Source organism: Convolutriloba macropyga, chromosome 11 (genome assembly GCF_964194025.1).
Source record: "Convolutriloba macropyga chromosome 11, txConMacr16.3, whole genome shotgun sequence".
In the NCBI taxonomy this organism is placed as follows: domain Eukaryota; kingdom Metazoa; phylum Xenacoelomorpha; order Acoela; family Convolutidae; genus Convolutriloba; species Convolutriloba macropyga.
Genome location: NC_134478.1, coordinates 35,097,089 through 35,111,635, shown reverse-complemented (window position 1 = coordinate 35,111,635; position 14,547 = coordinate 35,097,089). Strand labels below are relative to the sequence as shown.

Sequence of the window (14,547 nt, the reverse complement as noted above, 5' to 3'; positions counted from 1 at the left end):
CCTCCCATCACTCGAGCGTGATTATAATCACTGCTTCAATTTGACTTCTCATTGGCGAAAGAGGTAGAAAAAGCGTGACCACATCTTGATGAAGAGTGCGCACCAATACAATTTGAATTTTTGAAATGTAATAAACAAGAAGAGCGCATATAAAATATAACTAAGTATAAAATTTTAATTTAAAAAACATTACCGACTAACGCCGGGCGAATTCTCTCAAACGATCGGCGAGCAGTTGGCTTCGTCAGCAGCTAGCCACAGTTTAGTGACCTCTGGGCGCTACGTCTATCTAGTTTCTTAAGACGAAAGTCTACTGGGTCAGACGAAAAACCAGTGAAGCGATAAACTGCAAAGAGACAATTGCTGCAAAAAAGTTTATTGCTTTTGAGAGCAATTAACAATGATTTCCTACAAAGTGCCTGTTAGATCGTCTATGACTAAAAAACTTTCTACTATAACTCATTGTTAATGAGGATCAGAGATGATGACATTACGCCACAACAGCAGCTGAAGTGCGGCATCAACAAAAAGAGAGAGAGATAGAGTGAGAGAGAAAAAAAGTGAACGAGAAAAGAAGAGGAAAGGAACCCTAACCGACAGAGAGAAAAAGAGACAGGAACATTTTCCATGATTGGATCCGACTCTGCAACTTCTAGTTTTCTAGCCTCAAGAATAAAAAAAACCATATAGAAAAGAACTGAAAAAGGCAAAATCCAAAAAAATTTCAACTTCGCAGTAAAAAAAGTTAATTAACATTTTTTGTCTCAAAATTTCTGTGAAATAACCCATCTCCGAGACTTGAAAAGTTCGTTGGCCAGTAATGGTCATCGAAAAGGACAAATTGATAAATTTTGGAAAAAAAGTGCAAAAACTTAACAAAATCTTGCCAAAATTCAAGATATTTTTATCTTAAGAACCATTTCATTTTTTAAGATACTATCCAGTATCCCTGTTTCAAGCCTGCAATAGTGGAATAGTTTCAAAGATTCATAAAGATCCATACACTTGGAACAAAAAAAATTCCAAAAGTTTGAAAAGATTAAATTTTATCCAAATATTACTAAAACTGGAGTAATAAAAAATGTTGATCACTATACCATAGACTCTGGAAAATATGCAGCAGCAGACCTTGGAGGAGTTCTCAGGGCCTCTGTCGCCGGAAAAAATTCAAAAACATTAAAAAACTGAAAATATTTTAAGAAATTGCCTAAATTCATATTAAAATCTTGAAGAACATTGCTTTACATCTATAAAATCTACTGTAAAATATTATTAAACCCTAGAGGAAGTTCCCTCGCTCTTGAGACTAAAGAAACCTTAAAAATGACAAAAAAATTGCAAGAAAACTTAAAAAAAATTGCAAGTTTTATTTAAAAAATTGCAAAACTTGATATTAAAAAGTTAAAATAATCCATGACCAACAAAAATTTTCCAGTAATTTATTATCAAACTGTAACGGAAGTTTTCTGACCTTTGAGCTTCAAAAACCTGAATAATGACTATAAATGTCAAAAAAAATTAGAATATGGCAAAAATTGTAAAAAAAAATATGCTAAAATTCGTTAAAATGTTAAAATCTTGCAAGTAATTTAACCTAGAAATTATACAGTCACCTATTTTTAAACCCTAGAGGGAGTTTCTTGGCTCTTGAGGCTGTATAAACCTAAAAACCGACAAAAATTTTCCAAAAAAGTTAAAAAGCAAGTTTTATAAAAAAAATTGCTAATATTTGTGACAATAAAAAGTTAAAAAACTATTCCATGGCCAATAACAATTTGTCAAAACTCTTAGGATGTTTTCTGGCCCCTGGGTCTGAATGAAGAACATAGCCGGCAGATTGCCCGAATAGCTGTGAAAGAACAGACCTGCGTGCCATATAATAGAGATAGAAACAGATACAGATCTAAATTTAAAAAAAATCAACGAGGCTCAAAAAACTAGGCTAAAAAACATCCAGCGATAAATTAATAAAACTTGTTAAAATTCATTCCACAGAAGCCTCTTATTAGAGACCTTTACTGCACATAGGAGTTCCTTTGACCTTGAACAAAATCAAATTAAACTTAAGTTTTAATGTGCAAAAGTCATCTTATTGAGTGAGGTAAGTCACACATGATCAAAATGTAATCACGTAACCGACTAGAAAACTTTTTAAGAGAGAGAGAGAGAGAGAGAGAGAGAAGGGAGAGAGAAAAATGACGTCATGCGCGCAAAAGCAGTTAGTGAGAGGAATAAGTCAGTCAGAGAATTTGATTTTTTTCAGCTTCGCGTTGTGAACAAATTTAAAACGAAAAATAACCTGAACAAATCCGGAAGCTACTCGAAGCGTCGGAACATCAAAAACCGAACCGAAAACATAACACACCAACGTCTGGCGAAATAAGAGCGTTAGTCGACAAAACAAAAAACACAGACAGTAGAATACCGGAAGCGACTCGAAGAGATGTGCAATAAAAACTAACATTACAAAATGAAGAGGAATAAGAAATCAAAAACGTAAACATAACCGGCTAACGTCGGGCGAATTGATCTCAAACGACCGTGAGCGGGTGGCTTCGTCAGTAGCTAGCCACGGTTTAGTCAGGCTAGCTTTAGCTTAATTGAAGGGGCGTAATTGAGCGCAGCGGGGGGAGGGGGGTGCTCCGAGGGCTGGGGCAACACTGGGGAGGGGCAGGGGTTAAGGGGCTAGTGAGAGGGAGAGTTCTTCAACCTCGAAGAACCGCCCTTCACACCTAAACTATAGGTCTCGAAAACAGTTTCTCTGAATCGAATACTTGGAATCTAGTGAGCCTTTTGTCTTAAAACAAATTTTTATAACCTCACCAGTTTCAATTAAAATTTGAAACCCCGTTATTAAGAAAAAGAATTGAGAATAGACATTATTAAAGCAGAAGTAGAAAAAAAATTAAGACATCAGAAATCATTGAAAACATAGCTGGCAGATTGCCACAAAATAGCGGCAATAGCTTCGTGGATCTGCAGTCTCAAAAAAACAGTAAGATAGACCAAAAAACTCGTCTTTTCATTGAAGGCTGATATGTTATATTTTGATTTAAAATGTGTATACGTTTTTGCTGCCTCTATTTGCTGCTCTCAAATAACCTTCATTTAGAGTCTCACACAACCATTTGACCTTATCTCTTTGAATTAAAGTAAATAAAAGTCAATTTCAAAGTGAGGAAGTCATTTTTGAGAGTGAGGTAAGTCAAATGGGACCAAAACTTTAATCACGCGAATGAAAAAAACTTGCTCCAATAAGACCGAAAAATGACGTCACTTACGCAGCTCAGTTGAATTTGTATGAACGAACGAACAAAAAGCAGATATGAAGTGGTTGTGACGTCATATGGTCGTAATAAAAATCGCGACGACGAAATAAAAAAAACAAGAGAAGGCCAATAATTGCCCCAGCTACCGCTGTGCGGCCATTAATAAAACGATACGGATTCAAAACATCAATATAATTGAAACAGAAAAATTAACTAAGAAATTTCGAGAAAAATATCGCTATCTGATAACATTGAAAAGTTATAACTCTTTAAAAAAGACAAAAACTGATAGGCTTAAAAACTGAACTGTCTAAAAAGGATAAAGGTCTTTGGAACTTGGAACCAAAGTAACTCTACGACGCAAAAAACAGCAAGTGGATGCATGAGGCAGATTTTCTTAGAACACGAACTGAATAATTTAAAAAAGTAAACTAAAACTTAGGACTCAAAAACAGACATTTTTCGTTTTAGCTTCACAGCATTTCAGACAGAAAAACATTCTCATCTCTTGATGGAGATAAAGACCAAAAATATTCAAACAACTTCAAAAATTAACTTATGAAATCACTTAATTAAAAAGATCAAAGAATCCAGACATAAAGACAGAAAAGTACTCAAAACACAAAAAAGATCGTTTATTACCAAAACCTAGTTCCAAAAATAATAGCAACAGATAAATTGTAGACAAAACTTTGTAGACTTCGTAGTTAAATTGTAGACTAAACAAATCCAAATTCAAAAAATTCTCAATGATAAAGTATATTAGAAATCAATTGCCCCCAAAAACAATGAGAAAAATCTAAGAAAGACGCTAAATTCTAAAGAACTAAAAACATTAGTCAAAATTAAACTATGCGTATTACTAGAATGATACATTCTAGCAATTGAAGAATAATGACAGCAACAGCAGCGACTATTTGTAATTAAAATAAAAATGAAACTGGGGAAAAATGAAATTGGAAACCATAGCGGGCAGATTGCCGCAATAGCGGCCGTTGACGCGCTTGGTGCTGATCTGAACTGAAACAAAACGAAAAAAAGGAGAGACTTTGACCGCGATTTTTCTCCCTTTTTTAGTGTCAAAAGTGTTGTAAGTTGGCGTGCAGTTTGTTAGATTCTAAAAGTACACCTGATTCAGCTTCTAAACTGAAAAATAATGAACTTAATACAAAGCTACCAAACACTCGAATGAATTCTGATAACCTTATGCTCAATGACTTTATGACCGAGCTTTATCGGCTTATGCCAATTCTTTTGATTTTAATCTTTTGATATTGACCGTATTCACTATATTGCGTAATTTAATGCGTAAAAAATTTAAAATCCATTCAGTTGAAACATAAATGAGGTAAGTCACGAGTCAAGCGTTAAAATCCTGAGTTATGTAAAACGAGAAACGCGATCAAAAGGTAAAGAAAATTAGGAAAAAGGAGAACCCTAAATAATAGCATTTAAAAAATGAAATTGAAATTTAAGTAGAAAGACAAGAAAATTTCATTTTTCAGCATTCGAGTCTGAGTAAATTTATACAACCATGCTCCTTCTATACTAAGAAAGTGATCGCAGAGCTCGACGGGTCAAACCATTAAACAATAGTTTGCAAAAAAATTGTCATAATATTGTTGAAATCGCAATTGTGGAGCAATTTTTCACTGCATTTTGAAATCGAAACGCCGAAAAACAGTTGTTATCAGAAACCTGAAATTCATGGACGGTGCACAGAAAAACTTTTTCCAGTACATATAACCAAATTACAAACAATGGACAAAAAAATTGATAAAAACCGCCAAAATCGGCTTAGTAATGCTAACCATTTAAGAAAACAAAAAAACAATACTTTGAAAAAAGCTATCGAGCCACGATTTATCAATGAAAATTTATCTCATACACTCTAATTTTTTGTGACAAAAAATCCGCCTAGAGATCCAAAATCAACGGAATTAATGAAAAAACAGACAAAAATCAACTAAAAAATGGAAAAATATGCCGTCAAAAACACTCCGATATCAATTTCAGAGGATTGGGTATCAATACATCATCGACTAAAAAAAATATTTCAACATAAACAAAAAACTCAGGAAACAGGACAAAGAAAAGGGTTATCTATACGCGATGTTCTCTCAAAAGAAGTTTCAAAGTTAAAAAGTCATTCATTGAACGCAGCGCATGTTCAAAAAACTTCTCGCTCCGAAAAAAAATCCGCACGGAAATTTAACTCACTTTTACTTTTAGGACAAAACGCTTTAGGAATGGTACTTCCGGTTGAAAAACCTTAAGAAAACCAACAATCGTCTTCTAGTCGAAAAAACAAGGACATCGCAATATAGCTCCGCTCACCTTACAGCTTCGCAGCCAAACATTTTCCAATAAATATAACCAAATTACAAACGAAAGACAAAACATATTGATAAAAACCACCAAAATCGGATTAGCAAAGTTAACCATTTTAGAAAACAAAAACACAATACTTTGAAAAAAGCGTTCAAGCCACGATTTATCAATGGAAATTTTTCATATACTCTATCTCTTTGCGACAAAAATAACGCCAAGATCCAAAAATTACAAAATTACTGAGAAAACAAAATCAACTAAAACATAGAAAAATATGTGCCCATTTTTGACTTAAAACGCATTAGTATGCTGTCAAAAACACTCCGGTATCAATTTCAGAGGATTGCGTATTAATACATCATCGACTTAAAATTATTTCCGCAAAAAATACAAGCAAAAAACTGTGCAAATTGGACGAAGAAAAGGGTTATCTATACGCGCTATTGTCTCAAAAGCGCTTTTCAAAGTCAAAAAGTCATTCATTGAACGCAGCGCATGATTAAAAAAAATTCTCTCTGTCAGAAAAAAGTTCGCAAGGCAATTTTACTCACTTTTACTTTTAGGTCAAAACGCCGTCTGAACGAATGGTACTTCCGGTAAAAAAAACCTCAAGAAAACCAATACTCCTCTTCTAGTCGAAAAAACCAAGGACACCGCGATATAGCTCCGCTCACCTTACAGATTCGCAGCTGTCATTATAGATAGCGGAAAATACAAAGTGAACACAAGAACAAACTCTGTAGCTCGGCGAATGCGGTGTCAGTGTAATGCTGGTTATTTTCTGTGCTCTCCATGGCATCCCTGAGGAAGTTTTTCAGGAATTTCTCAATCTCTCCCGGACTGCTCTCCCCTCCCGGACCAGTCTCCCTGTCATCATCATCCCGACCAGTGCTTCCACTACAACCAAACCAAACAAATACTCATGGTTGACCTAATTTCATGAGACTTTGAACCTTCTCGCGGAACTTCATTCAAATGTTAGTTGGCGTCCATGCATTCGAAAAATGAGTTTGAACGGTGGTTTAAGGAGAAATGTCAAATCTAAGATTCATGTTAATGGATACTTCACCTTTTTGTTAACATATTTGATAGTACCAAACAGATTATCATATGCAAAACTGTACAAATTGAGTTTGCACGGCATGTAAAGACTAGGATAGTCATTACCATGAGACAAACATATGGGCAATTGTGACAGCAATTAAATTATTAACTTAATGAGAAAAACAGGGTTGTAATACCGAGTGCTAATTGGGTATTAAAAATAGAAAGGGAACAAATTGGGTATTTTGGCATTGGGTATATTGTCATGTAACCATCGTGGACCTTTTCGAGCTGTATGTCTTGGCTGCAGGCACCCTGGAACTGAACATTGGGGTTTTGAGTGGCATTTGAAGCTGTACAATCTGATTGAGGAAGTCGAGGGTTTGTGAGAAAGCGTTCTGTCTCTCCGACTTGGCTAATTCACGCGTCTTCTGCTCATATGACTCTTTAGTCTCGTCATTAGCGTCAATCTCTGATTCTGAGAAGCCATTGGTTAGACCTTCCATTTCCCACTTCTGCTTTTCTTTCAACTGAAAATCAGTTTCAGGATTTCAATTATTATGCTCGCATCACTACGCACACGGTTTTACAATCCAGCTTATTGATTTTCTAATTATTAAACGTGGAAACTGAAGCTATATACATTATCGACAGCAGGTAACTGTTACGAAGAACAAAATTTTACCTCCTCTGAGCTAATGTTTTTAACGATTTGGTTTAAGCTGCGTACATTCAAAAATATTAGCGACAACTCAAATCTGATGCTATGTGGAGATCATATCACATGAAACTTATATTGCAAGGAGTAATCATTATCACATTTTCTTCTTTTCAACAGCGCAGAACTAATCACACCATTACTAAATTACCTTCACATCATCGCTTTTCATCACGGCACTTGGCAGTGAATCGACTTATCCACTGACGATTACAACTGACAAAAAAGGGATTTCGCAATCAATAGATAATATGTTCATCACTAAAGCATTTGAAGCTTTTACCTGGTCTGCCACTCTCTGAATTGTACTCCTGTCATCTGGTCCGTTACACCTCGCGTACATTTTGTGTAGCTGTTTCTCAACTCCCAGGTAAAAGGCATGGATCCAGAACTGGTGGGAAAGCCACACTGGGTGATGTTGAATTAGAGTGCACAGGTACTGGTGGGGCAGCCGCGTGGGCGGCACACATTCAATGTCCGTCACCGTTCCAAAATTGCTAGTTTGAGTTTTAGCCATATGCTGTTGCATCTGTGAGAAATTCTGCATGCTCAGACGCTAAAACAACCCAATTTTCACAATCACGTCTTAAGCTTTCGGATTCAAAACCACGCTTGCTGACAGAAAGCATACCCATACTCTTGCAATATTATCATTCAAAAATGTAAACATTTAACAGCCCGTTCTTCTTTCAAAGGAAACTGTATTCATCAAACCTCTGCAACAGCTTTTGGAAAACTTTGTGCCAACAACAAACAGTCGCAGAAACGAAGAACATTAGCAACTATCCCAGAAAATAGATTAATGTTTAATCCCACTTCGTAGAGAACAGCTTAATCACTGTTTCTTATCAATTGCTCTCTTTTTAACTCCACGCCTCTTTTTAACTCCACGCCACTTTACATGTAAAATTTGAAACATACCCGGCAGATTGCCGGAAAATAGCCGCCGTTGATTCCCATAACTATATTGGGATTGAAAGAAAAGAAAATATCAACAAGAATTGATTTTAGTATAAAAACATTTTTAAGTGCGATTTATTTTGATGTCATTTCGTAATTGAACATACTCCTGTCTCTCAGTGAGAGGCTACAGGGTCTAATATCAATACCAATAAGCATCAAGTTCAAGTACCGGGCATCTAAAAAAGGGCTTTATGGGTTTATCCCGTTTCTACTTTGATTTTTTTATACTGACTCTCTTCATTTTGAATTGCTTTGCTGAGCAGCTGCTGTTTAAAAGGACTTTTAGCAGAATGAGAGAAGAGTGAAACTAGCCTAGAGAAGTCAAAAAGATTTCACGCAAAATGTCGAAAAAGCGGCAAAATGGGTAAAGCGAGAAAAAGTTCGACGAAGTAAAAAACATACCCGGCAGATTGCCGGAAAATAGCCGCCGTTGATTCCAATAAGCATGATTGGGATTGAAATAACAGAAGATATTGAAAAAAAAAGATTTTTGTACAAAAACATTTTTTTAAGTCCGATTTATTTTGATGGCATTTCGTAGTTGAACATACTTCTGTTTCTTAGAGAGAGGCTACAGGGGCTACTATCAATAACAATAAGCATTAGAGATGGTAAATAAGACTTATAGGAACGACGTTCAAATAGCGGGCATCTAAAATTGGGCTTTATGGGTTTATCCCGTTTCTAACTCTGACTTCAATTTTTATACTGAGTCTGTTCATTTTGAATTGCTTTGCTGAGCAGCTGATGTTCAAATTCACTTTTAGCAGAATGAGAGAAGAGAGAAACTAGCCTAGAGAAGTCAAAAAGATTTCACGCAAAATGTTGAAAAGGCGGCAAAATGAGGTAAAGCGAAACATTTTTTTATTCGACGAAGTAAAAAAAAAAAAATAGGAGCGCTATAATAGCCGGCTGAGAAGATGAGGGCGGCTATTAAAAACAAAAAAATAGGAGCGCTATAATAGCCGGCTGAGAAGATGAGGGCGGCTATTATACAGTACCAAATAAAATTCAGATCTGGAGCAACTATTTAGAAAAACATTGCTTAAGCAAAAATGTGACGTAAACAACAATGTTTGCACCTATCGTGTTGAAAAAATTTGGGATCAAACCAAACTCTCACGTCATCATGCCGATCTTAGCTATATGCAACCCCTGGGCATACGAACCTGGAAACTTGGGTCATATTTTAAAACCAACAGAAAACTGAAAAAACCATCAGAAAATCTTTTCTTAAAATTAGTTTTTAATAATGTCAGCGGTTATTAAGATTTAGGCAAATTTAATTCAAGCCGTTTAAAATATCCCTTTAATGATATCAAAACCACATAAAATATACCCAGCACAATACAGGAAAATAGCCGCCTTTGATTTACATAACCCCAATTACGATGGAAACAAAAACAGAAAAAAATCAACTGCTGATTTTGATTGGATTCTGGAGCTAGTTACATGCCTGCTTCCTAATGCGAGATAAGTGGATTAGTATCAAAACGAATTACCTAGCAGCTGAGACGTATCAAAACAGAGTTTAAAAAGCGGGCATCTGAAACTGATCTTGATGAGTTTATCCCGTCTCCATTTTCTTTATTTCGTTTATCGATACCCACTCTTTTCACCTCAGTTTGAATTTCTGATCAAATGCTGTTTAGAAGCACTTTGAGCATAGAGAGAATATCAAAATTAGCCTACGGAAAAAACTTCACGCAAAATTTTGGATAACCTGTGAAATAAGGTTCACCAAAAAAGTTTTGACAAAAACATACCAGGACATTTTGTGAAATACAATCCAAATAATTGAACTCGAACCTTGAAAAAAGTCAAATTGACCAGCAGACCAATTGAACATCACCAGCCAAAGAGACAAAAAGTTTCGCAAACTAAAGAAAAAAGCAATTAAATTTTAGACCCCTTTGGTATTAGAGCCTCAAATACCTAGGTTTCCTATTTAAAAAATCCCAATAATCACCGACAATTTTTGGTGTTTATCACTTCAAATACAACATTACAAGCTATAATTGACGCAGTAACCCAGTTTCAAGATCAAAACTATCGGCGAGCAGTAGCAGGAGGCTTAGATGCTAGCATGGGAGAGGGGGTTGAGCGGAGTGCGAGGGGTCAGTGAGTCCATCAAACTTTTAAGATTAAGAACCGCCCTTGACACCATGGAACTGTCTCCTCAAAACAGTTTTGGCGAATTGCATAATAAGAGACTAGTGAGGCGTAAGGTTGTAAGCGATCTTAATGCCCTCTAGCGTTACCTGTTTATCCCATTTTTCAAGAAAAGAAGCTAAGAGTTAGACGAAAAATCGGTCAAGCAAAAATCGGTCCAGCCAAAATCGGTCAAAAAGGCCATATGGCTAGTATAATTGCCACAAAATTCGTTTAAGAGCAATTAAGGGTAACAATTTTAACAAATGGGAAACGTTGCAGAAATGATCTCCAATATGTACAGTTTCATCGGTGATTGAGTGTTCAAACCCAATTTACTCGTACCAAAATCATCTTGAACTAACTTTTTTTCAGAATCGAGCAACTTCGTTGGGCATAGCAAAGAGAAGGGAAACCAAAAAAAGTCAAAATTACTTCCAAGTGGCCGAAATTCTTGAATCTGATATCTAACTGGCATTGCTAACACAAACCACAAAAATATTTTATAAAATAATCTAAAACTCATTAAACTAGAACCTCAAAACGATCCAAAAAGTACATGAGAAAATGCACAAAAAATCCAGAACCTGACCTTTCTTATGTTTTCCGCGAATTTGTCTTCACTTCAAATTTGGTAAAAAAAAAGGTTGAAAGACTACCCAAGCCGCTTATGGACTCTAAATGATACTTAACGCTCATTGGGCTTCACTTTAATATCCCTCGAAAACGAAGTCGTCATCGAAAAAAATGTGTCAAAACAGCTTAAAAAGACACGGCAACAACATAATCCAAATTCTTTGGAACGTTAAAGCAGGCACGCAATAATAGCTGAGAAGATGAGGGTGACTATCAAACAGTTTAAAAAGTTTTAAGCCATACTATCTATTGCATTTAATTCACGTTTCCAGTTCCTATAACTTTTTAAACACGAAAGCTAAATTGAACTTTTTAAAAAAATTTCTATTCTTTTAGCTACATGCAGTAAAAAATTCGCCGCAAAATAACCTTCCTAGATCAATATTAACATTTAGGACAGATTTGTGATGATCAATCAGGCGAGGGTAGTGTTATTCAAATACAATTGCCTCAAAACAGTTGAAATCGCTATTATGCAGCATTGCACTCTAAAGAGAAGACATATCAAACATATCGCATGGAAACAACCTGATCTAATTGAACGTTAGTATGCAGACTGGTCTGTCTAAGTGTCTATCAAGAAAATTAGCGCAGAGTGAGGAAATGAGTTATCATAACACAAATTGACAGGGAGATTAAAAGGGTCTGTTTCCATGAAAACCTCATAAATACTTTCCACCGTTTTCTAAACCAAAATGTAACAGCGGTTGGTCTATGGAAACTGTCTGAAAAATTGTCAGATACAGAACCTGTCTTAGGGTTTGTCGACCAATTTTTGCGCTAAGTTTTGAACAACAAAGGATTAAACGACGTCAGAAGAAGCAGCTCTAAAACCACCGAAAAGAGATTTAATGACCCCAAGATTTACTAGTTTACACCGTTTCTGAGACAACGAGACAATGGCAAGACAAAAAATCGATCAGGCAAAAATTCTCCGGTTGGAGGCCGAGTGTTCGGGGGTAACAAGTGGGTGAGGGGCGTTTAACTTTGAGGCGGAGAGGGGGTAAAGGAGGAGGGGTGAAACTCTATGAACCACCCTTCATATAAATCTATATCTCCGGCGAATAGCATACTTAAAGAGTGAGCCATAAGGCTCAAAATATAACTTAGTACCTTCGGATACCCGACCACTACATGAGATGCAACAAAACAGATCAAAAAGCAAAGCAAAAAGCAACATGCCTCAAAAAAAGCAATTGCTCTCAAACATTCCATTCACAGTAAGATGTGAAGTAATCGATCATTCAAATTCGTAATACTACTTCAGTGGACTTATTTTGATGTTAATATTAGAATCATTAGACATCACAAATCTCAGTGGAAGCGAACACGTCAAAAAAAGCCAGCTTAAGTTAGCTTGAGTTATTAAGCAAGCTCAAGCTAACTCAAGCTAGCTCAAGCTAACTCAAGCTAAAGTTTCGTCAAAAAACATCTAAACAAACGACGTCAAATTGGCTATGCAAAATTGTTGTAACAGGACCAATATTATTGAAAAAGCTTAGTTATCCAAAATTTGCCGCATTTAAATAAAATACAAGGAAACCTTTACCGTAAACATTACAAATTAGGTAAACATCTGGTGACTTGTTCTCAAACGATGGCGAGCAGTTCGTCGGAGCAATGTTTAGGGAAGTTCACTTTAGCTCAATTGAAGGGCTTGGGGCTCAATTGAAGGGGCTTTAGCTAAATTGAAGGAGATTGGAAGTTCAACTGAAGGGGCTTGGGGTAAAGTTCACTTTAGCTCAATTGAAGGGGCCCCCGGCGCTATGGCTGCAGGGGGCACGTTCTAATGGCCTGAACGATGTGCAATGGTTCGGATTGGGGGTTTGAAGAGGCTGGGGTAATCGGTCAAGCGAACAATCACATTATCATTACCGACTAAACGTCGGAAGAATTGCTCTCGAACGACTAGTGGGAGCTCTAATCAATTGCAACCTGCTTCAGTCGGGGAGGGGGAGCCTAAATGCGACTAAAAAGTTCAATAGTGGGCTTCAAATAACCACATTAGAGGTTAAGATATACCACTATTAAGACTTGAAGTGAAAAATGGCACCAGTTTCGGCGCACTTTTCATTTGAATTTTAGTATTAAATTGCCGCAATTGAGTTCAGCTGCGTGAAATTGTGACTGAGAGAGAATTTTAGATCACGCGAAACGCAAAAAGTCAAGGGCGTAAAAGTCACTCGAAAACCGTAAAGTGAAAATTTTGCATAAAAAAGACACACGTTCAAGAGCAATTAAAAAGACCAAATTACTAATATAATTGCTAAACTTAGTTTGAGAGCAATTAATCAGTCAAGCAAAAAATCACGTTAGGAGAGGACCACAAAACTAATATAATTGCTAAAGACTTTGTTTGAGAGCAATTAAACATAAACGAACGACAGGCGGGGCAATTCAAGGGGGGTTGTAGCCTAGATAATTTTTCATGGGCGCATAAAAAGTCCGAAAAAAGATGGGTTGGAATCCAGCACCTCCGCATAATATACGGAACCATAAATATCTCGGCTATCAGGTCCTTGTATTTGCTTCTCCTACAATCGGTTTTCTTTAGCGGCAGCCTTAACTTCTTATTAAAAGCAATTTAGGTCACACAAAAATCAAGAAAGCAAGCGTGAAAAAGTCACTCGCGATGGGAATTCGAAATAATGTTCTAGAACAAAAGGGTCAAATTCTGCATAAAGACACTCAATAATTGCCTCAAACCTCGCTCGAGAGCAATTAAATATGTACATTTACTACAAAGAAACAAAAAATAAAAGCGAATAACGAATTTCTCTCAAAGGATTGTCGCATGGTTGGCTTTGGTAGTAGCTGGGTTGGCTTAGAAAAGTGAATGCGGGCAAAAATGGCGCATATGTGGGTCAAAGCGGTTGAGGGAGGGGAATACGCAACTTTTCTGCACACATTGTCCTTACTACGCAGCAGAGGTTGGTCACAGGCATGAGGGTGAGAGCGGGAGAGGGAGGGGAGAGATAAATAGAGAGAGAGAGAGAGAGAGAGAGGTGAGAGAGGGAGGGAGGAGCGGTGTGCAAAGAGGAAGGTGGAGCGGGAGTCCAAAGCAATTGCCATTTTTATCATGAACTTAAGTCCTAGGTTGTCTGTTGAGGTTCAAAACGTCTCAAAATACCTTTCTACCTTAAACACTACCACAGGCTACTAACTGCTGAGGATTCAGAAACAAACTGAGCAATGTTAATTAAAATTTCAAACAGAAGTAAGTGGCCGATTTGCTTCAACTAAAAAAACAAATACCAATAGTCCTCTTGGAGTGGTAAAAAGAACAAAATCGGTTTTCTGTTTCGTGCCAACTCCGTTTCGAACCCATATGCCGCCCCGTTTTCCAGGCATAGGTTTCAACGCCTACGCTACTGACCCCTATTTTTGCGTCTATTTACCCTATGTAGCAAAAACTTTCTGTTAAACAACATTTTT

At 36.6% G+C, this 14,547-nt stretch overlaps 1 protein-coding gene across 16 annotated transcripts in view; it reads right to left on the bottom strand.

Moving 5' to 3' along the window:
- LOC142349375 (myotubularin-related protein 13-like) overlaps window positions 1–14,547 on the bottom strand; it is a 235,257-nt gene that overhangs the window by 147,703 nt on the left and 73,007 nt on the right. For all 16 annotated transcript variants that reach the window (XM_075400867.1, XM_075400878.1, XM_075400874.1 and 13 more), the window contains 3 exons: window positions 7,646–7,918; window positions 6,927–7,174; window positions 6,337–6,497 (listed from right to left, as the gene is read on the bottom strand). In XM_075400867.1, coding sequence (XP_075256982.1) covers window positions 6,337–6,497; window positions 6,927–7,174; window positions 7,646–7,918 — 682 coding nt within the window. The remainder of the gene's footprint in view (window positions 1–6,336; window positions 6,498–6,926; window positions 7,175–7,645; window positions 7,919–14,547) is intronic.